Source organism: Poeciliopsis prolifica, unplaced genomic scaffold (assembly GCF_027474105.1).
Source record: "Poeciliopsis prolifica strain line A6 unplaced genomic scaffold, Auburn_PproV2 SCAFFOLD066, whole genome shotgun sequence".
NCBI lineage: Eukaryota > Metazoa > Chordata > Actinopteri > Cyprinodontiformes > Poeciliidae > Poeciliopsis > Poeciliopsis prolifica.
The window spans coordinates 483412-506697 of record NW_026562441.1 but is presented as its reverse complement, the minus strand read 5'-3'; the positions used below and the strand labels follow the sequence as shown (position 1 = coordinate 506697).

Here is a 23286-nt window from a genome sequence, read left to right as displayed (position 1 = left end):
AAACAATGAAGGCAAAACAGCAGATGGTAAAATTTGAAACCATTCAACAGTTTCAATGAACAGACGCCAAGGTGAATAAAAAAAACCCGCCCATGGTGGAGGCGTGGTCCTCTAAAACTGACACGTCTGGTTTTGCCCCACATGCATTCAAGGAGAAAGAGGTTGATGAACCAAGTTTTCCAGGACGGACAAATTTAAGGCTTTTTTTTTATAATTAAAGGAAAGAAGAAGGAACAAAAACAATATTTTTAAAATTCCAGTAAGTTTCATTTTGTTCTCTAAACATCTTTTTATTTATTTGTAAACTTTTTTTTCATGAATGAGTTTTTTATTAATTCCAAAAAGTAATTAAACTGGGCTTTAGCTGGCATCAATAATCAATTTATTAGAGCTTTCTCTCAAAGATATTAATTTTTGTTTAGCCAGAATAAATGATCAAGCCTTTCTCTTCTGCACAGACTTCAGTAGTAAAGATGCAAGATGTTCTTATAAAGAAGATTATTACTCTGTCAGTATATACAGTTAGGGCCAGAAATATTTGGACAGTAACACAATTTCGTGAGTTGGGCTCTGCATGCCACCGCATTGGATTTGAAATGAAACCGCTACAACAGAATTCAAGTGCATTGTAACGTTTAATTTAAAGGGTTGAACAAAAATATCTGATAGAAAATGTAGGAATTGTACACATTTGTTTACAAACACTCCACATTTTAGGAGCTCAAAAGTAATTGGACATATAAAGATAAACCAAACAAAAAAGTTTTTTCTCAATATTTTGTTGCGAATCCTTTGGAGGCAATCACTGCCTTAAGTCTGGAACCCATGGGCATCACCAAACGCTGGGTTTCCTCCTTCTTAATGCTTGCCAGGCCTTTACAGCCGCAGCCTTCAGGTCTTGCTTGTTAGTGGGTCTTTCCGTCTGAAGTCTGGATTTGAGCAAGTGAATGCATGCTCAATTGGGTTAAGATCTGGTGATTGACTTGGCCATTGCAGAATATTCCACCTTTTTGCTCTCATGAACTCCTGGGTAGCTTTGGCTGTATGCTTGGGGTCATTATCCATCTGTACTGTGAAGCGCCGTCCGATCAACTTTGCAGCATTTGGCTGAATCTGGGCTGACAGTATATCCGGTACACTTCAGAATTCATCCGGCTACTCTTGTCTGCTGTTATGTCATCAATAAACACAAGTGACCCAGTGCCATTGAAAGCCATGCATGCCCATGCCATCACGTTGCCTCCACCATGTTTTACAGAGGATGTGGTGTGCCTTGGATCATGTGCCGTTCCCTTTCTTCTCCAAACTTTTTTCTTCCCATCATTCTGGTACAGGTTGATCTTTGTCTCATCTGTCCATAGAATACTTTTCCAGAACTGGGCTGGCTTCTTGAGGTGTTTTTGGGCAAATTTAACTCTGGCCTGTCTATTTTTGGAATTGATGAATGGTTTGCATCTACATGTGAACCCTTTTATTTGCTTTCATGGAGTCTTCTCTTTACTGTTGACTTAGAGACAGATACACCTACTTCCCTGAGAGTGTTCTGGACCTCAGTTGATGTTGTGAACGGGTCCTTCTTCACCAAAGAAAGTATGCGGCGATCATCCACCACCGTTGTCTTCCGTGGACGCCCAGGCCTTTTGAGTTCCCAAGCTCACCAGTCAATTCCTTTTTCCTCAGAATGTACCAGACTGTTGATTTTGCTACTCCAAGCATGCCTGCTATCTCTCTGATGGATTTTTTCTTTTTTTTTCAGTCTCAGGATGTTCTGCTTCACGTCAATTGAGAGCTCCTTTGACCGCATGTTGTCTCAGCAACAGCTTCCAAATGCAAAACCACACACCTGGAAACAACCCCAGACCTTTTAACTACTTACTTGATTACAGGTTAACTAGGGAAAGGCCTTTTGAGTTAATTGCAGCCTTTAGAGTCCATTGTCCAATTACTTTTGGTCCCTTGAAAAAGAGGAGGCTCTGCATTACAGAGCTATGATTCCTAAATCCTTTCTCCGATTTGGATGTGGAAACTCTCATATTGCAGCTGGGAGTGTGCACTTTCAGCCCATATTATATATAAATTGTATTTCTGAACATATTTTTGTCAACAGCTAAAATAACAAAACCTGTGTCACTGTCCAAATATTTCTGGCCCTAACTGTATATAACGAAACAATGTGTAAATGTATTATTTATGCATGTATTAATGTATTCTTCTTTGTGAAATATTTAAGTATTTCACCGTTTACTAGACAAGAAGGAAATAAATGATATATTTTGATGTGTTTGGTGCAGATATAAATTAAAGTTTGATTAAATACAGGTTGTATATCATGTGGATGGGTTAAATGCATTACTTTTGTTTTTTTCCTCTTAAAACTCAGACAAGCATTTGGTGCTGAAGACCAACAAGAACAAAAACATCCTGACTTTAAAGATGACCAGTTTATTTTATTCTTAACAACACATTATATCAGAAAACAATATTTACCTCTAATGCTGGAAATCTCTTAAACTCTGCTCAGTTTTTCTTTAATCCTGTTGAGAAAACTATCATCAACTATAATCTCTGAATACAGTTTATTTAAGCTCTGACATTTTCCCACCACAACCTGCACTTTTACTCTTATTCAGCTTTTCGTAACTATTTTACACAAGAATCAGAATGTATATTTATATTAATCTATTCCTGTGGAAACGTCTAATTGAGTTTTTCATGCTGGTTTAAAGATATTTTGTGTTTTGTTTTGGTGGCAGAGTTGTGAAATAAATAGAAACATGTAGTGAGATTTTAGTTCAACATTATCACAGAAGAAGAAGAAGAAGTGGAAGCAGAGGAAGCAGATGTTGTAACGGTTAATTTCTGTTGCAATAACTTCTCTGTGCACTTCACATAAAAACAACTAGAAAAACAGAAGAATATTTATAACCTGTAGTAAATATTGTTAAAATTAAACCATGTTTCATTTAACCTTCATCACACTTTCACAAACAAACCAAAACTAAGCACATGTAAAATGTTCCACATTATGCTGACCTACATATGCAACCAGAAACCATAACCTGTAAAAATGTTAGTTCCTCTTGAAGCTGCAGTTAAACTGAGTTATTAAATAAGTATAAAAGTATTTCTGATCTCCTGCAGCATAACAAATGTCTGACCGGAGCAAGACAAGGAAATCTGCAACAAAGACCAGATCACCTGAAGGGCCCACAGTTTGGTAATTATAGTTTTGACACGAGTAGAAAAAATGTAACAAGTGTTAATAGTTTATGAAATGCAAGTTTCAGCAAAACATAATAATCCTGTGTGTCATTGTGTTATAATATGGGTGTAGTGTGAAGTGCACAATTCAGAGGTTGAGGTCCAGACAAAAGTCAGGGAGCAAAACAATCTTTAATACATCTGCAGACGGAGAGCAAGAAATCCACTGCATTAGGCACAAATTAGGATCCGCTCTGAGGAACCCAGAGTTGCATAGTTACTTTATTCATCTCTCTTTACTACCGAGGCGGAGACTCAATCTTCGAAGACCAAACAAAAGAAACAAAGGAAAACATAAGGAACCTTGTATGTTCATTCACTGTAATGTCTATGGGAGGTGAAAACTAAACACTCTATCTCCATGCAGGGAAAAACAGCGAGTTCCCAAATAACTGGAAAGTTCAGCAACCCTGGGAAACTTACTTCAGTAGACACATCTTGGTTCATTAGTTTGTACACCGTATCCAGCTGCACAGAAAAACACCTTGACTGTGATTCAAAACACATTACATTTATATGACACATAAAGGAACATCATTTAATACGAATAAAACCTCTTCACAGTAGTTTAATTACAAGATCATAATTTAATCTATACAACCTGCTTACTTTGATGCCAGATCTTATCAGTTTCACTTATTTTATTTGCTTTAGGAACTAGACCAAAATGTGTTTTTGCAGTACTATCTCCTTTTTGTAGAGTGAATCTGCCTTGCAAATGTAGTCAAATATTCTTTCATAACAGTTGGCCTCCAACGTCTCAACATGAATGTGATAAAACTATCAATAAAATGCAAATCTTGAGAAAACATTTTGTTCTTTTAGTTCCCAGAAGAGTGAAGATGAGCCAACAGGCCCCAGCAGCGTCTCTGTTAGAAGTGACATGTCAAAGGGTCTGCCAAATGACTTTAGAAAAGCCAGATCAAAACGGTATGTGCAATTTATGTTACTAATTAAGAAAATCCTGAATGTGCTCAGAAGAGCTTTTGTTTTCGCCAATGCAGCAAGAAAATGATAAAACTGTTTGGTTTCTAGTTTCAGTATTACTGTTTCTTTTTTTGATTATGTCAACTTTGTTTCTAATTCAGTCCTTCCTCAGTGACCCTAGACTATTTATTTATTCCTTGTGACAGATTGCAATGACATTAATTTTTCTAGTTCAAAGATATGGATATTTTCTCTTCATATTAATGTGCAATTATTATTTTCCCTTTGAAGAAACTGTTTGTTTTAATTTACAGTCTGAAATTCAGCAAGGAGCTGAGCAGCTGCTCAGTTTGTCAAAAGGTTGTGAAGGATTTGCTTTATCTTATTTGTGGACATCCATCATGTAAGAAGTGTTTGGATTTGAGCCTGACGGATTTACCGACAGACTCGCCCTGCTTAACGTGTGGAGAGACATGTAGGAAAAACACACTGAAAGACAGAGGTAAGTTTTAAAGAATATTAAATTTAGTTCAGTAAAGCACCAAGGTACAACACAAGGAAATTTATTTTAATCAATTAGTGACAATAATTCTTTATCAAGGGAAAAGAATCAAGTTAAAATGTGAACTTAGGGTTGGTTTTGGTTTGCAGCCAATTTCTTATTTACCCTCCAGCTGTGAACTCAAATTACAGTTAAAACACCTGCCTTTTTTTTTCTCACTATGCAGGCAGAAGATCAAGTTTCTTTGGCTTCATGATCTCATTCAAAGATAAGAAAACCGACAAATGTGACTTTTCTCACATTTTCCATAACATCTCATCAATCAGGTTTTAGGAGACTATTTACAATTTAAAAAAGAGCAAATAACTGAAACGTCTTAATTTACTCTGAGCATTCAAAGTATTTCAAACTTCTGATGATAATTGTTATTGAAGTGTCTTTATATTGTTATGTCTGAAACTGGTATCTATTTATGAAAAAAACAGAATAAACAAGCATCCAAGAAAACACAAATTGATGTAATTTAGTTTAACCTGCCATAGTTAGGCTGGGATAAACCATGCATTCATAAAACTTTTGTTAGAAAAGTATTTTCAGTATTTATTAGTACTTCTGATATGTTCTAACAGTTTTAACTAACCAGTTAAAGTAACCAGTAAGACACGTGATATGTGTTGTATTTGATTTCAGGTAACAGCGTCTCTCTGGAAGCACAGATGAATCTTAAAAAAGCAATGAAAAATAAACTCACCTTGACGTCTGAAGGTAATGGTGACCATCACAGCTCCCTCAAAAGCATCTACACAACCCTGTTCATCACCACTGCAGATAATGATGGACGAAACGAAGAACATGAGTACAGACAGATCAAAAATGATCATCCAAACCAACCACTGAATGACTCTACAGTCAACCTGAGTGAGCTCTTCAAGTCAGTGGCTGCCCAGGAGAAACCCAACAGGACAATCCTGACTAAAGGAGTTGCAGGAATTGGGAAATCCTTTGCTGTTCAGAAGTTCATTCTTGATTGGGCTGAAGACGAAACAAACCAAGATATTGACTTTGTTTTCAGTCTTGCTTTCCGAGAGCTGAATCTGAGTGTAGGAGAGAAAAGCCTCCATGAGCTGCTGACTGAGTTTCATCCGTCTCTCCAACCTCTAAAAGATTCCCAGGATTACGCCAAAACAAAGATCATAGTGATCCTTGATGGTCTGGATGAAAACAGACATCCACTGGACTTTCAGAACTCAGCCAAAGTAACTTCTCTTGATCATATAGCATCTGTAGGCGATCTTGTTGTAAACCTGATCCAGGGTGACCTCCTTCCTGAGGCAAACATCTGGATAACTTCCCGACCAGCAGCAGCCAGTCAGATCCCTGCAGAGTACATCGACATGGTGACAGAGATAAGGGGGTTCACTGATGCTCAGAAAGTGGAATATTTCAGAAAGAGATTTGGTGATGATTCCAGTCTCACTGACAGGATAACATCACATATTCGGTCCTCACAAAGCCTGGACATCATGTGCCAGATCCCAGTGTTCTGTTGGATTTCTGCTGTCTTATTCCAGGAAGTCTTCAGCAGAAATGAAGAGACCGAAATCCCCCAGACTCTAACAGAGTTAATGGCACATTTTGTCTTTGCTCAGACAAAACGTAGAAGCAGAAAGTATGACATGAACCCTGAGAAAAACCGGGAGAAGCTCCTGAAGACTCACAGAGAATTTCTTCTGAAACTTGGGAAACTCGCGTTTGTCCAGCTTCTAGAAAACCAGCTCATCTTCTATGAGGAAGACCTGAAAGGTTGTGGCATTGGTATAGCAGAAGCAACAATCTTCTCTGGTTTATGTAACACTGTTCTCCGAGAAGAGGAAGTCTCCTCCCAGAAAAAGGTTTTCTTCTTTGTGCATCTGACTCTTCAGGAGTTCTTTGCAGCTCTGCACGTCTATGAATGCTTGAAAACTAATGAAACCAAAGAACTTGGGAAGTTCCTTTGTGTGGAAGACAAAGACATTCCTTTACTTGATCTTCTAAAGATGACAGTCAACAAAGTGCTTGAGAAGAAGAATGGTCACTTAGACCTTTTCTTGCGATTCCTGCTTGGCCTGATGGTTGAACCCAATCAGAGAATCCTTCAGGGTCTGTTGACTCCTCTTGACGAAGGGGATGAGATGGACAAGAAAATCTTAACTTACTTGAGATCACTTCGAAGAAAACCATCTCTCCAGACAGCTGTATCACCATCTTCCAGTCCATGACTGAGATGAGAGATCACAAAGTCAAAGATGAGATTCAGGAATTTCTCAAACTGTCTGACCATTCGAAAAAGGAACTGTCTCCTTTGCACTGCTCTGCTTTGGCCTACATGCTGCAGGCCTCCAAGAATGATCTGGATTTACTGGATCTGAAGAGCTACAACACATCAGATGATGGTAGAAGAAGGTTGATACCAGCTGTTAGGAGCAGCAAAGAGTTGTGTGAGTACGCTTTGCAATCCTTTTCAGTTTCTTTGTTTACGACAGGATGCCCAAGTCCAATCTTCAAGAGCTACTATCCTGCAGCATTTGCATACATCCCTTACCCAACAATCTCCATCAAAAGGTTCAATTCCATCATCAGCATTAAGTCATTGAGCTCTACAGAGGCTTGGTAATGGATTCATTTGATGAATAGTAGCCCTTGAGGACTGGATCAAGTTTTGACGTACTTACCAATTTCTCATTTCCGTTATTGGTGTCTGTAGGCTTTTTAAATTTTTTATTTGTTCACTAAAGTAGATAAATCTTTATTGTCTTGTGATGCATTTCCTTAGGCTTGCAAATTGCAAAGTTACAAAGAACTGGATGGTTCCTCTGGCCAATGCCCTCAAGTTTTTCTACTCAGCTCTGAGGGATCTTGACCTGAGCAACAATGACCTGAAAGATTCAGGAGTGGAGGTGCTTTGTGGAGGACTGTCGAGTCATTCCTGCAAACTGGAAATACTAAGGTAACAACACATGAAATACCATGAACAGCATGGTTCATGAGAGAACAGGCTCCAGTCTGAGCTCAAAAAACATCCACTGACAAAAGATATTTCATACCCAGAAGCTATAGTTTGACTTCGGAACAATGTATGGAAATCAGTTATGAAAATTATTTGATTTGCATGGGTCTGCCATATCTAGCATGAGCATAAAGATCCTCCATTTGACCATTCTATCACTCAATCTTCATGTTTATTCCTGTTTTCTACTCTTTTCCTAGGATGTCTGGCTGTTTGGTCACAGAGACGGGATGTGATCATCTGGTCTCTGCTCTTCAGTCCAACCCGTCACATCTGACGGAGCTGGACCTGAGCTACAACCATCCAGGAGACTCTGCTGGCAAGAAACTCTCTAAGCTGAGGGATGATCCACAATACAAGCTCAGAAAGCTGAAGTAACTAAACTGTCTGTAGGAAAACTGAACTAAAACCCTAAACTGGGTGTCAATAAACTTAATTTGGTGTACCTTTTGCCTCTACAGCCTCGACGATGGAGGGACTCACAGATTGAAGCCTGGCTTTAGGAAATGTACGTCACATGTACATCAATGCATTATTTGTCTCATGATGGCTGAATTTGTGTTTAAATGATTTATTCTTTTCTCTAGATGCCTGTGAACTCACTTTCAGTCCTGATGCAGAACACCAGAAGCTGGTTCTGTCTGAAGGAAACAGAAAGGTGACCTGGATGGAGGATGATCCAGAAAACTCAGGTCACCACCAGGTGGTGCTGTGCAGTCAGGGCCTGACAAGACGCCACTACTGGGAGGTGGAGGTCTCTGGATCTTTGAGCATCGGGGTCATACAGGAGGAGGCCCGAAAGAAAGACACAATGAGTGATTTCACAATGGGGCACAATAAGGATTCTTGGTGTTTGGTTTGTTCGGATGATGGTTTTCATGTTTGGCACCATGATGACAGAGTAAACGTGTCTTCCCTGGGAAGACGCACCAGTCGGTTGGGGGTGTATCTGGACCGGCCTGCTGGTTCTCTGTCTTTCTACAGAGTTTCCTCTGACAGTTTGATCCATCTTCACACTTTCACAGTGGCTTTTAGTGATCCTCTGTATTCTGCAGTTGAACTTAAAGCCCAATCATCTGCTGTGTTTTGTATTTTATAACTTAGGTGGGTCCTGCTTACATGTATAGAGTGCTGTAAAAAGTAATGTCTCCCTATGGATTCATTTGGTTGAACCCAATCAGAGATTCCTTCAAAGTCTGACTCCCCTTGATGACTGGGAAGATACAGACAAGAAAGTCTTAACTTACCTGAGATCACTTAGAACAAAAACCATCTCTTCAGACCATGACTGAAATGAGAAATCACAAAGTGAAAGATGAGATTCAGAAATTTCTCAAACTGTCAGAAATGGAACTTGTTCCTTTGCACTGCTCTGTTGACAAAATATCAATGTCACATTTATTTATAGAGCACTTTAAAAACAGATGTAAACCTGCCGTACAAGAACAACAACACAAATTGATAAAAACAGAGTATCAAAACACTACTTCAAATAAATGCTGGAGAATAAAAATGAGTTTTGAAGATCAATTTAAAATGATCAAGGCTGTTGGCAGATCTAATCAGGAAAGGTAAATTATTCCATAGAACAGGAGCAGCAACAGAAAAAGCCAGATCTCATTTCCTCTGAAGTCGGGTCCGAGGAACTATGTCTGTTCATAAATCTTTTTTAGATTCTCTTTTCTACTTTGCAAAATGGTGAGATGATAAAGAAAGTACGAGCTGTACTTAAAACAAAATGCCTGATTGATCATTAGCAAAAGGTTATTGATGCCATAAGAAACAATGTATTTATTACTCCATGAGTAGAATGTGAAGTTAAAGCAGTTAAATTACATTGACTTTAGTTTGCCAGTGTTGTGGATCATATCTGAAGGAGAGCATTTGTACATTTGATTTGGACTTTATTGTGTTGGTATGCTTTTATTTGGAAGGGGCAATACTTTATTTATAGCAATATTTAGATTATGGGATTTATAAATATATATATTTATCAAAGATTTTTACAGTTTAAGCGTTTTTGGTTTTCGAAAAGTATATGAAAATTTAAAAATGTTTTCTACTTTGCTTGTTTAAATCCAATCAAATTTTATTTGTATAGCACATTTCATCAACAAGGCATTTCAAAGTGCTTTATTACATTGCAGAACATGCAAAGCACACAGCTACTGTGTCATTCAATGAAGTGTCTGTATTATGATTCATTCATTGCTGCTAAAATGTGGTGTGCATTATTCATACATATAAGCTGTCACTGAAAACTTTATACAATCATGGAATAAAATACTAATATATTTAAAACTGTGACTTGTGATTGCATTTTATTTAGTATTTTCTTACTTTAGATCTACTGTGTAGAGCACAAATGTTCGCAACAAAGTGTAAGACACAGGAAATAGAACGAGGTAAATAATTTACCATTTATTTATCGTACTGTAATCATCTTGATCAAAGATAAAATGAGTACATACAAAAAAAAAAACAACTTTTAAAAGTTGATTTCATCCATTACTTAAACTGAGTAATACAAACCAATATGTCCATATGTCAGGATCACTGTGATGTCTGTCTAAGGGCCATGAGTTATATACATCCTTCTCTGGTCAAAATGAAATTCAAGAACAGGTGAGGGACAGTTCAGAAAGTGTTACAAAGCTGATATTGAGTTGCGGTGTATCTGGATGGGGAAGCTGGCAGCAAACTTTCATATTTCATACAAAGAAAAGCAATAAGAAAAAAAAAATCTGTGTACGTTGGGAGTCTTCATACATGACATATTAGGACAAGCACATTTGTAGGTATTTTTACTGAAATTCTCTTCATTAACAAACTGACAATAAAGATCCTTTCAGGACTGACATATTTTCAATCCAGTTTCTATGTATAAAACTAACTGAAATATGTTAAGAGGTCTGTAATCATAACAGAATAATCTGCTGGTCTATTTAAAGTCTATTAAGTCTGTTTTTCCTGTAAGTAATAGCATCTCCTAACTTTCAGGTTGCAGATATTGTCACCACAATATCCTGCTAGAGTTATCTGTAATGTAAACACTCAACGGACAGCAGCAGATGTTCAAACAGACCTTTTCTGAGAACCTCTAATGCATCCTTCAGGTTAGCCTTTGTTAAGAACCAAACGTCCAACATGAGCAGAAATTAGACAACTTGAAGGGTCAAGAAGGAAAGCCTGAAAAAGATTTATATTTGTGATAGTTATTACTGAATTGTAATTTTAGCTAAAGAAAAACATTATGGGTGTTTGAGCCTCATTTTCATATTAACCTGGAGGGGTATTGTATCAAGTCCCACCCGCTTTTGTTCACTTCACTCAGGAAGCAGAGGGACTGGTACGACACGTGGCTTCTCGCTTTCTGGAGTATAATTTGTTTTACTGACAGACTTGAAACTTTTTCTTTCATAACTAAGGAAAAGAACGAGCACCAACTGAACTATTTTTTCTTCACAGTAAGTATTTTCTTTTCTAAGAATAACTCAGAACATCTGCTATCTTTCTTTGTGAATGTTCTAGTCCTTTTGTTTCTTCCATAACTGAATTTTCTCATTCCTAAATATTAATTTAATTATTCTCAATTTGGCATTAATTAATGTGATGTAACCTTTTTTGTAGGATACATAAATTTTTTTTGCCAAGTAAATTATCAGACCTATTTTCTAGTCATTGTTCTGCTTTATAAGCCCTTCAGTAAATACAACATGTTAGAACAATTTCTAGTCCGTAACTAAACAGAGTTGAGTATGTACCTACTGACTAATAAACTGTTCTATGAAGAACGCCTGTTTTTCATAAACTATCACCATATGGTAGAAAATATACAGACAGGAAAGAAAGAAGAAACAATTGCTTTTTTTATATTTACTCCTTACTGAGCTGCACTGTTTTTAAAAAATATACGTTTCTGACTACCAAGTCAGTAGCATCACTATAAAAATTAAACAATGAAAACTAACTGCCAGTGCTTTTGTCCTGGAGGTGGTGCTCACAGTAATTTCTCTTATATGATAAATGCTTTTTGTTAGCTCAATTAAGAATCAAAAGAATTATTCATCTTCAAAATCTTTTGTTTGACTTGAATAAAAACATTCAGTTGAGTTCGTTTATATGAAAATAAAGCAGGAAATTCTGCACTCTAACTGATTGCAACAGTCATCGATGAAAAAGCAGAACAAGCTTTTTACCGCTGAGTTAGCTAAGAAAAACAACAGAGGAGTAAATACCACCCATTCAAAATACAATTTCACATTTGTGGAATACATGTTTATTTTTATAAAATGTAAGTAGATGTAAAACGTGCAAGACATTGGTAAATATGCCAGCACAGCTACTAGAGTGCTATTAAACCTTCACTAATGCAAAACTCTGCGTTAGGCTCTTGTATGTATGTGTTTCTTTCTGAACATGCACATAAATTTAGTTTTTAACCAAATACAAATACAAAGTTGTGTTTCTGTGAAGCATCAACAATGTCTGACAAGAACAAAAGGACGAGATCTACAAGACAAAACGCATCTAATGCAACACCACTGCCAACAGTCAGGTAAAATCCTATTCATGTTCCTTCATTTCACTTTGTTTGTTGATTAAATGCATGCAACATTAAAGGCATTCATTAAAATGCAGCATTAGATGAAAATAAACTTTGTTTGCAGTTCACAGAAGAATGAAGACAAGTCAACAGGTCCAAGCTGTCTCTCCATTAAGAGTGATGCCTCCATGTTTTTGCCCAAAACTTTAGAGAGGACAGATCAAAACGGTATGTACAAACTTGAAAATGTCCCAAATGTGTAATTTATGTTGCTCAAGGACCAAAAGATTTAAAAAGTGCTTGAATGAAAAAAACAAACACCAAAAACCTGACAAAATGAGAAAAAACTTAGTTTTATGTTGACATCAGCTCTGTTGACATTGGTGATGTCTTAATTTCTCAATAAAGTAAATTCAATCTTGACGATGAAGTATCTGTCCAGTGATTTTCAACTGCACATAAAAAGAGGAAGACATAAGCTGATCTGTTGAAGGACATCACCCATGAAAAATCTAAAAGTTCAGGAAAGTAAGGTGCAAGAACTGATACAGTTGATACCGTATCAAGGCCTTGAAACAAGACATTCTTGCTCAAGGCAACAGTCCCTGATCCAATACCTCAAATTATTAATGATCTTTTTGATACTCAGAGTTCCAGTGGTAGTTTATTTTAATGACGTTCATCAGACATGTATGTGTTCTTTAATCCAAACCCATCAATTATTCTTACAGTCAGAAAATCAGGGAAGATCTGACTGGCTGTTCAGTCTGTAAACAAGATTTGGGGATTCAGTAAACTTCAAGTGTGGACATCGCTCATGTCAGCACTGTTTGGACGAGGAGCAAGTCGAATCACTAATAGACTCCCCGTGGCCAAAGTGTGGACAGAAATTACAAAAAGACACTCCTGAAGATAAAGGTAAGTTTGAAAAGCTATTACAAAACTTTTACTACAAAATGTGTGACCATGAGCATAAGAAATACACAGTATGTATATATTCTGCTAGGCTAAAACTTTTTACTCTGTCCTATATAAGTTCATATGGACATCCAATAATATGGCTTAGATTTATGGCCCTCAAAACTAGCACAGATTCTAAAACATAAGAAACTTGAAATGATCTCTTGAAACTGAAAAAAGTAAAAATTGATGGACAGCAAAAAAATTATTGAATTATCGAGTATGAGTTAATTACTGTTAGTGATCTTTCACTAGTACATCCTCAGAATAAAATATTGTGGCCAAATTGTAGGTGCATTGTTTCCTTTACACTACTAGTTGTTCACAACTCTTACGTGTTGTATTTGATTTCAGGTAACAGCGTCTCTCTGGAAGCACAGATGAATCTTAAAAAAGCAATGAAAAATAAACTCACCTTGACGTCTGAAGGTAATGGTGACCATCACAGCTCCCTCAAAAGCATCTACACAACCCTGTTCATCACCACTGCAGATAATGATGGACGAAACGAAGAACATGAGTACAGACAGATCAAAAATGATCATCCAAACCAACCACTGAATGACTCTACAGTCAACCTGAATGAGCTCTTCAAGTCAGTGGCTGCCCAGGAGAAACCCAACAGGACAATCCTGACTAAAGGAGTTGCAGGAATTGGGAAATCCTTTGCTGTTCAGAAGTTCATTCTTGATTGGGCTGAAGACGAAACAAACCAGGATATTGACTTTGTTTTCAGTCTTGCTTTCCGAGAGCTGAATCTGAGTGTAGGAGAGAAAAGCCTCCATGAGCTGCTGACTGAGTTTCACCCGTCTCTCCAACCTCTAAAAGATTCCCAGGATTACGCCAAAACAAAGATCATAGTGATTCTTGATGGTCTGGATGAAAACAGACATCCACTGGACTTTCAGAAGTCAGCCAAAGTAACTTCTCTTGATCATATAGCATCTGTAGGCGATCTTGTTGTAAACCTGATCCAGGGTAACCTCCTTCCTGAGGCAAACATCTGGATAACTTCCCGACCAGCAGCAGCCAGTCAGATCCCTGCAGAGTACATCGACATGGTGACAGAGATAAGGGGGTTCACTGATGCTCAGAAAGTGGAATATTTCAGAAAGAGATTCGGTGATGATTCCAGTCTCACTGACAGGATAACATCACATATTCGGCCCTCACAAAGCCTGGACATCATGTGCCAGATCCCAGTGTTCTGTTGGATTTCTGCTGTCTTATTCCAGGAAGTCTTCAGCAGAAATGAAGAGACCGAAATCCCCCAGACTCTAACAGAGTTAATGGCACATTTTGTCTTTGCTCAGACAAAACGGAGAAGCAGAAAGTATGACATGAACCCTGAGAAAAACCGGAGAAGCTCCTGAAGACTCACAGAGAATTTCTTCTGAAACTTGGGAAACTCGCGTTTGTCCAGCTTCTAGAAAACCAACTCATCTTCTATGAGGAAGACCTGAAAGGTTGTGGCATTGGTATAGCAGAAGCAACAATCTTCTCTGGTTTATGTAACACTGTTCTCCGGGAAGAGGAAGTCTCCTCCCAGAAAAAGGTTTTCTTCTTTGTGCATCTGACTCTTCAGGAGTTCTTTGCAGCTCTGCACGTCTATGAATGCTTGAAAACTAATGAAACCAAAGAACTTGGGAAGTTCCTTTGTGTGGAAGACAAAGACATTCCTTTACTTGATCTTCTAAAGATGACAGTCAACAAAGTGCTTGAGAAGAAGAATGGTCACTTAGACTTTTCTTGCGATTCCTGCTTGGCCTGATGGTTGAACCCAATCAGAGAATCCTTCAGGGTCTGTTGACTCCTCTTGACGAAGGGGATGAGATGGACAAGAAAATCTTAACTTACTTGAGATCACTTCGAAGAAAAACCATCTCTCCAGACAGCTGTATCACCATCTTCCAGTCCATGACTGAGATGAGAGATCATAAAGTCAAAGATGAGATTCAGGAATTTCTCAAACTGTCTGACCATTCGAAAAAGGAACTGGCTCCTTTGCACTGCTCTGCTTTGGCCTACATGCTGCAGGCCTCCAAGAATGATCTGGATTTACTGGATCTGAAGAGCTACAACACATCAGATGATGGTAGAAGAAGGTTGATACCAGCTGTGAGGAGCAGCAAAAGAGTTGTGTGAGTACGCTTTGCAATCCTTTTCAGTTTCTTTGTTTACGACAGGATGCCCAAGTCCAATCTTCAAGAGCTACTATTCTCCAGCATTTGGATACATCCCTTACCCAACAATCTCCATCAAAAGGTTCAATTCCATCAAAAGCATTAAGTCATTGAGCTCTACAGAGGCTTGGTAATGGGCCATTCATTTGATGGATAGTAGCCCTTGAGGACTGGATCAAGTTTTGACATATTTACCAATTTCTCATTTCCTTCATTGGCGTCTGTAGGCTTTTTAAATTTTTTATTTGTTCACTAAAGTAGATAAATCTTTATTGTCTTGTGATGCATTTCCTTAGGCTTGCAAATTGCAAAGTTACAAAGAACTGGATGGTTCCTCTGGCCAATGCCCTCAAGTTTTCCTACTCAGCTCTGAGGGACCTTGACCTGAGCAACAATGACCTGAAAGATTCAGGAGTGGAGGTGCTTTGTGGAGGACTGTCGAGTAATTCCTGCAAACTGGAAATACTAAGGTAACAACACATGAAATACCATGAACAGCATGGTTCATGAGAGAACAGGCTCCAGTCTGAGCTAAAAATCCATCCACTGACAAAAGATATTTCATACCCAGAAGCTTGACTTGGGAACAATGTATGGAAATCAGTTATGAAAATTATTTGCATGGGTCTGCCACATCTAGCATGAGCATCAAGATCATCCATTTGACCATCCTATCACTCAGTCTTCATGTTTATTCCTGTTTTCTACTCTTTTCCTAGGATGTCTGGCTGTTTGGTCACAGAGACGGGATGTGATCATCTGGTCTCTGCTCTTCAGTCCAACCCGTCACATCTGATGGAGCTGGACCTGAGCTACAACCATCCAGGAGACTCTGCTGGCAAGAAACTCTCTAAGCTGAGGGATGATCCACAATACAAGCTCAGAAAGCTGAAGTAACTAAACTGTTTATTGTCTATTAAACTAAAACCCTAAACTGGGTGTCAATAAACTTAATTTGGTGTACCTTTTGCCTCTACAGCCTCGACGATGGAGGGACTCACAGATTGAAGCCTGGCTTTAGGAAATGTACGTCACATGTACATCAATGCATTATTTGTCTCATGATGGCTGAATTTGTGTTTAAATGATTTATTCTTTTCTCTAGATGCCTGTGAACTCACTTTCAGTCGTGATGCAGAACACCAGAAGCTGGTTCTGTCTGAAGGAAACAGAAAGGTGAGCTGGATGGAGGATGATCCAGAAAACTCAGGTCACCACCAGGTGGTGCTGTGCAGTCAGGGCCTGACAAGACGCCACTACTGGGAGGTGGAGGTCTCTGGATCTTTGAGCATCGGGGTCATACAGGAGGAGGCCCGAAAGAAAGACACAATGAGTGATTTCAGAATGGGGCACAATAAGGATTCTTGGTGTTTGGTTTGTTCGGATGACGGTTTTCATGTTTTGCACCATGATGACAGAGTAAACGTGTCTTCCCTGGGAAGACGCACCAGTCGGTTGGGGGTGTATCTGGACCGGCCTGCTGGTTCTCTGTCTTTCTACAGAGTTTCCTCTGACAGTTTGATCCATCTTCACACTTTCACAGTGGCTTTTAGTTATCCTCTGTATCCTGCAGTTGAACTTAAAGCCCAATCATCTGCTGTATTTTGTATTTTATAACTTAACTGGGTCCTGCTCACATGTAAAATGTAATGTCTCCCTATGGATTCATCACAATTAATGCACCAACATACTCGGGTGTACTTCACTCCCTGGCGGCCCGTGAATGTTCGAAAAGAATGTTTCAAGTATTTGAAGTGGATGCCTGTAGGACATGTTTGCATGAAGATCAGTTTTCATGATGGCGTGTTCAGTACCGCACAGTAATCTGATCGACGGGAAACAAAGCTGACATTGACATCATGCGACACTGAGATGATAAGAGTCATGAGGATGTGCAGCATGACTGTGACTCTCTGTCCCACACAGAGTCTGTTAAAGTTTTCCTGATGGTGAAGAAACAGAGCTGGGCGTCCAATTGACTCATCAAACTTGCTAGTATTCATTAGGACAATAGGAAAAAAAAGAAATTTCTCACAAGAGTACTTTAGGCAATCATTTTGATCATCATCAAGATGTATTTTGGGAAATTGTGAAACGGCTTTTTATAAACTCTAGTTTTGGAGAAGTACCTCTTTGTTATTATCAAATCAAGTTCTCTTACTTCCATTGAGGCGAATGGGCCTCAATAGGCTTTAGATGTAACTTTGAGTTACTGCTGGATGCAGTTCTAGATGTTTGGTTTGTGTTGTGAAACAGACGATATTCAAGTGATTTATTTACACCAGGCAACAATCAGGCCTCTGTGTGGTTTGTGAAACTAAGTCAAAAAACTTTGGCTAATTAAGTTAATTTTATGTTGTAATACGGGGATAACATCAAGGAGAGTTGTAACTTTTTCTTTTAGTAAACATTGTTTCTTCAAGTTTTTACTTTTGCAGTTAAAGCCTCATATAAACACATCCTACACTCTTCTGCATGTGTGTTAAATTATAACAAAGTTTACAATTTCTTCCTAAGGATTACATTGGTGCTTCGTTTTTGTTATTAGCATTTTTATTGTCAGTGGCAGAAATCTGCTCCAGCTGAATGGGAAGTGTGTATTTTTCAAAACTTTGTTCTCATGTGACTTTGTGTTTTAGCTCAGATTCCAGTGTCATTACAAACCAGATGGTGTTTTTTGTTCAGCATTTGACCTAATAACTTTTTCTCTTCAAAGTTTTTTCTTGAAAGAAAAGATAGATGAAGAAAAAATCTGTATCACCTCATTCATTTTCTACTTTGACTGTTGTATGAGTTATAAAACATTTGTGAAGATTTGTAGTAATTGTTACCTTAAAGTCAGTTATTTTTAAAGTGTCATCTGGTTCAAAATGTTTCATCCGAAGATTCAAATTGTTCCATTAAAGCTCTGCTTGGTGCTCCGTTTGTGTGAATTCATGTTTTTGTTTTGTTTTTATAACAATGTATAAACTTTTGTTTTTTGTGTTTAAGATTAAACAATTTTTAAAAATGATAAAATTGTGTGTTTTATTATTATAATTTATTTTAACAAACGTTCCTGATCTGGTCATTTCTCTTCTGACTTAACACTTGATTCTTTGCAAAAATGAGCAACTCCTGCTAATTTCTACCAGCAGGGGGCAGCACTGAGTTATCAGGGTTTTATTGAAATTAACTGGACTAAGCAAGGAATATAATCACAATTAATATAACTAAGGCATTATATAAATCTTTAGAAATATCACATTGAATGATGGGACTTTCAGGCTTTCTGCTTTCAGATGAATTGTCAAAATTACTTAACAACTTAGAGATTTAAACTAAGATGCTCTAGTCAAATACATGAAAATGACACGTATTGTTTTCAGTCAATAAAATTACATCTGGTTAGAAAAATGCAGATATGATATTAATAAAGAAAAATAAGTGAGCCAAATCCCTTCTGTTTGTTTATATTTGTATATACAAATCATGAATGTGGGCGATTATAGTGAATTTATTTATTAAGGTAACACATTTTTTGACTTGTCAGCCATACAAATCATGAAAGTTTTGCTTTTTTAAATTTTACTTCCTTATTTTGAGATTAGTGCTCCTCTGGAAGATTGATGTGTTACCTGATAATTACAACAAAAATGTAAAGTGATATTGATCCCAGGAAGATTAATTTACTTGCTAATCTGTTACTCGTCTTGACATGTTTCATACTCAATTTGCACCAAATCTAAAGACAAATCTCTCCTAACACTGCCGTTAAACCTGTTTCCTGGTTTATTTTTTAAATTAAAGGCTGTTTTCTCTTTGCTTGTTGTGTGTCAGAACATCATTGTTTGTGCACCTGGTTATTAATGCTTCAGTGGTTTCTGGGTGTGTCCTTTCTTTCTGCCTCGGATCCCAGCTGTCAACCCCATCCCATCAGGGTGGGGTCTCGGCCTTCATCCAGGATAATAACAAAGAAAAAAGTCCCGGAAAAGACAAAAAGAAGCAGGTGTGATCCAGACACAGGATAATGATCCAAACACCAGGTGTTCTGGTCTGTTTGAAAGGAATGAATGTAAAAAATGCTCTTATACTTTTGTTTGCATAAATAATGGCATAATGGAATCAGGTTTAAATGATTTTTGAAACTGTTAAAGATCAAGTTGTTTATATTTTAAAACCTCAGCTGTAAAAAAAAAGGCTGCACTTTGCTTATATAACTTCTATTTTAACTGCAGCAACAAATCTTGTGAACAAGTAACAGATTTTCTCCTGACTTCATAACAGCAACAGAAAGTATCACACCTTCAGTTTAACCCTGTAATTTAATATAAGACATATTTATAGCTCTCTGTTGGCTTTTACTTCTGCTTTAGTTGTAATCAATACGTAGTTGATCAGTAAATCATGTTGGGTTGCCAGTAGTTATAAATCAACTCTCATGTTTCAAACAGATAAAAATTAAGATTTTTTTTAATTAGTTAAAAAAATTAATGTCAGAAAGGAGGAAAAAAGAGGATTTTAAAAGCAATATCTGCATCAAATTCTAAAAAAAATTAATTTACAACATAATTAAGACGATGTAAACTGATGAATAGAGTTTAAGGTTTATTATTTTATTCTAATAATGAAATAAAAATAATCAATGAATAAATATTGATTTCTAAAATACTAAACTGAATAGAAAAATATATAAAGAGGGGAAAGAGCCTTTTTGAAATACTACTCCTGATAATAAAAATAAATAAATAATAAATAGATACCAAAATGATAAAGCTAAATAAATAAAAGACTTTAACTAAAGTATTAAATAAAATAAACAAATCAATGTATATTTTTCCTTCCACTGGTATAATGCATTAATAACTAGAAAACGTATAATTTATCCCAATTTAAATTATAATTGACTTAATATTCTTGACTTAGTATTCAGATAAATTAATTTATTAATTTAACTGAATACTTTATTATGGCTTTAACCAGTTTTCACCAGCAGAGGGCGCTATTATACCAAAATGCTGCTGTTCCACCTTCTTTTGTCTTGTGGTTAAACTTGTTTACACTAAAAATAGCTTTTTTTCATTTTTTAAAGAGGAACGAAAATAAAAATAAAAGTGAATATTATGTAACATGTATAAACAAATGAAGTAAACTTTAAGTTTATTAAACAAATGTAATAATATATATTTAACTGTTTACAGTGTAAAGTGGTTTTTACTCAATACCTCCATTTAAAGTGATTATTAATTAAGCTAAGCTGCTGTCAGCAGCTTAGCAGCAGCAGCAGCGGCGGATTGATGGATAAAGTCAATGAGATGGAGAGAGAGAGACAAACTGTACTCAGGTTTTATAATCATCCCAACATTTTGTTCTTCATTTAAATGGATTTTCCCTACAGGATGTCCTCGCAAAACGTGGACAAACCAACCCATTTGACCTAAATGTTCATTTTTTTAAAAAACAAAAAGATTGAATCACATAAAAGTTTTTTAACATCCCTGGTAGCTTAAAACACTGTAAACTCACTACAGAGTGGATTGAACTTCTAGTCTTTGAACAAAAGTTTCTATTTTTCCCACCAAGATCTGGATCTGATGGATTCAGGTGTAAAACCTCCGATGCCTGTGGAGTCCATGCTGCAAACTCAAAACACTGAGGTGAACATACAACTGGAGTTTCTTATGTAATGGAAATTACACAGTAATGGAAATTACACATTCTTAAAGAGCAATAAACTTTAAATTTAAATTAACAATTGACACTGGAGCTGGAAGACATTTTAAATATCCAAGATAAATAAACAAAACAACAGAAACAACTAATAAGATGAATTATGAAACCTCTGTAAGCAAAATTGTCCTTCATAAAAAGGATTAATTGAGGCCAAAGTGCCAGACTGGAGACTTTTGTTTGTTGTTGGTAGAAAGAAAAAAGAGACAAATGATAAGTTACTGAGCTCAATTTAATTTATTGTATGAATAATTATTTTATTGCTTTTTGCGACAGGCCTATGTAATACAGTACATATAATATATAATTAAAATGAGGTTTAGTTATCAGGTGTGTTAAACAGCTGCTTGCAGGACGATTCATTTATTGATTAAAATGACTAAATGGAAGATTTAACAGAAAAACTAAAACATTTTTTTGACTCTCATCCTGTCTGAGGTTTTGTTTGTGCTCTTTTATTAAATGTAAAATAATATGATCGGTTTTTAGAACAGTATTCAGGTAAACATCAGTAAAACAACTTTACTTTGTTTTGAGTGTTTGTAAATATTTAAATACATTTTAATGGTAGACTGTTGTACTCCAACACTGTAGATGATGAATCTAACGTCAAATTAGTTTGATGTTAGTGAGGCATGTTGAATAACATCTGCAATGTATATTTACAAATTTATACAAAAATGTTAATTTGTGGGGCTACACAGTGGTGCAGTGGGTAGCGCTGTTTCCTTGCAGCAAGAAGGTCCTGGGTTCGATTCCCAGCCCGGGGTCTTTCTGCACGGGGTTTGCATGTTCTCCCTGCTGGGTTCTCTCCGGGTTCTCCGGCTTCCTCCCACAGTCCAAAAACATGACTGTCAGGTTGATTGGCCTTCCCAAATTCTCCCTAGGTGTGAGTGTGTTTATGGTTGTTTGTCTTTGTGTTGCCCTGCGACAGACTGGCGACCTGTCCAGGTGACCCCAGTGACCCCGCCTCTCGCCCGGAACGCAGATGGAGAGGCAGCAGCACCTCCCGACCCGTTAGGGAGAAGGGTGAACAGAAAATGGATGGATGTTAATTAGTATGTGTTGGATAAATTGTGATGTTATTAAATATTTGTTATTCTTATGTATCTTTATAATGTGTCTTTTCTTATATGCTTTTATTGTTTAATTTCATCTTAGCATTAAGAATGTTTCTGTATTGTTGAATTATTCTGATTCTCAGAAGGCCTCACTGAAGGAAAGCATTGATCAACAGGTTTCTGCAGGTTTATCTCTCAGCGGGAAGCAAGGCCTCTTTGATCGGCTAGATTGTTATAAAACTGATCATGAAGATGTACAACTTGTTTTGTTTAACTCTGTGTCTGGAACGAGTCTATCTAGTGTAAGATACCTTGTGTTTTAGTTAGTGATTGTCATTGGCGCTGTAGCTATGTGATGAAGTGTTTTCCCCTCCCTTTAGAGCTACAGCGTTCTTTGTGATTAAGGATCCTGAAAACAATAAAAAGAGAGGAGCAGACAAATGTGGTTTCAGACGGTAGGAGATTGTAACTGAAAGCACATCTCTGTCTGTTCTCCTCGTGAGTCAGAAAGAATCTAAATCTCTTGTCTTTTAATCTGTTTAATAGATGTTAAACCTGACTGTGTTAATTTGTCTTTATGCTATTCTTTATACTTCATAAATGTGGAGTCACTAAATGTAGTTGAACTATTATCATCTGTTTCTGACATAATTTATTTTTCCCCTAGATTTTATAAAAAAAACAAACAAAAACAAACTAAATGAACCAAAAAGTTAATAATCAAATAAATGCAATAAAAATATAAAAATAAAATGTCTTCCTTCTCTGGATCACAGTATCTGTATACTAGGACTGTAATAAAATGTTAGCCAACTACTGTTTATTAGATATTGGCTTAAAATATGTTTTCTGTGTCCCACCGAGGGACACAGGACGTTTTAATTTTTTATTTCTTTCCCTTGCAGTAATAATGTATTTAGTGATCACCTTGCACACTGAAGGCTTTTCTGCTGAAATTTAAGGTTGTTATAAGACTTTTCAATTTGTAATTTAAGTTTTACATGTTTTCCTTTAGGATACAAAAGCACCACAAACTAATGTGCAAAATGCAAGAAGCAAAACAGAAAACAGATCAATGTATGCAAAATAGT

The 23286-nt window shown here is 36.9% G+C and overlaps 1 protein-coding gene and 1 pseudogene across 1 annotated transcript; both read left to right on the top strand.

Moving 5' to 3' along the window:
• Positions 1 to 168: 168 nt before the first annotated feature.
• Positions 169 to 10015, top strand: LOC129351292 (protein NLRC3-like). The gene is given in 10 exon segments (XM_055020187.1): positions 169 to 259; positions 3142 to 3217; positions 4087 to 4191; positions 4503 to 4690; positions 5381 to 6898; positions 6901 to 7165; positions 7503 to 7676; positions 7937 to 8110; positions 8198 to 8244; positions 8324 to 10015. Coding segments are annotated over 9 exon segments (3051 nt in total). The 5' UTR covers positions 169 to 259; positions 3142 to 3149; the 3' UTR covers positions 8836 to 10015.
• Positions 10016 to 11091: 1076 nt separating this feature from the next.
• LOC129351273 (NLR family CARD domain-containing protein 3-like) lies at positions 11092 to 18431 on the top strand (annotated as a pseudogene).
• The last annotated feature ends 4855 nt before the right edge of the window (positions 18432 to 23286 follow it).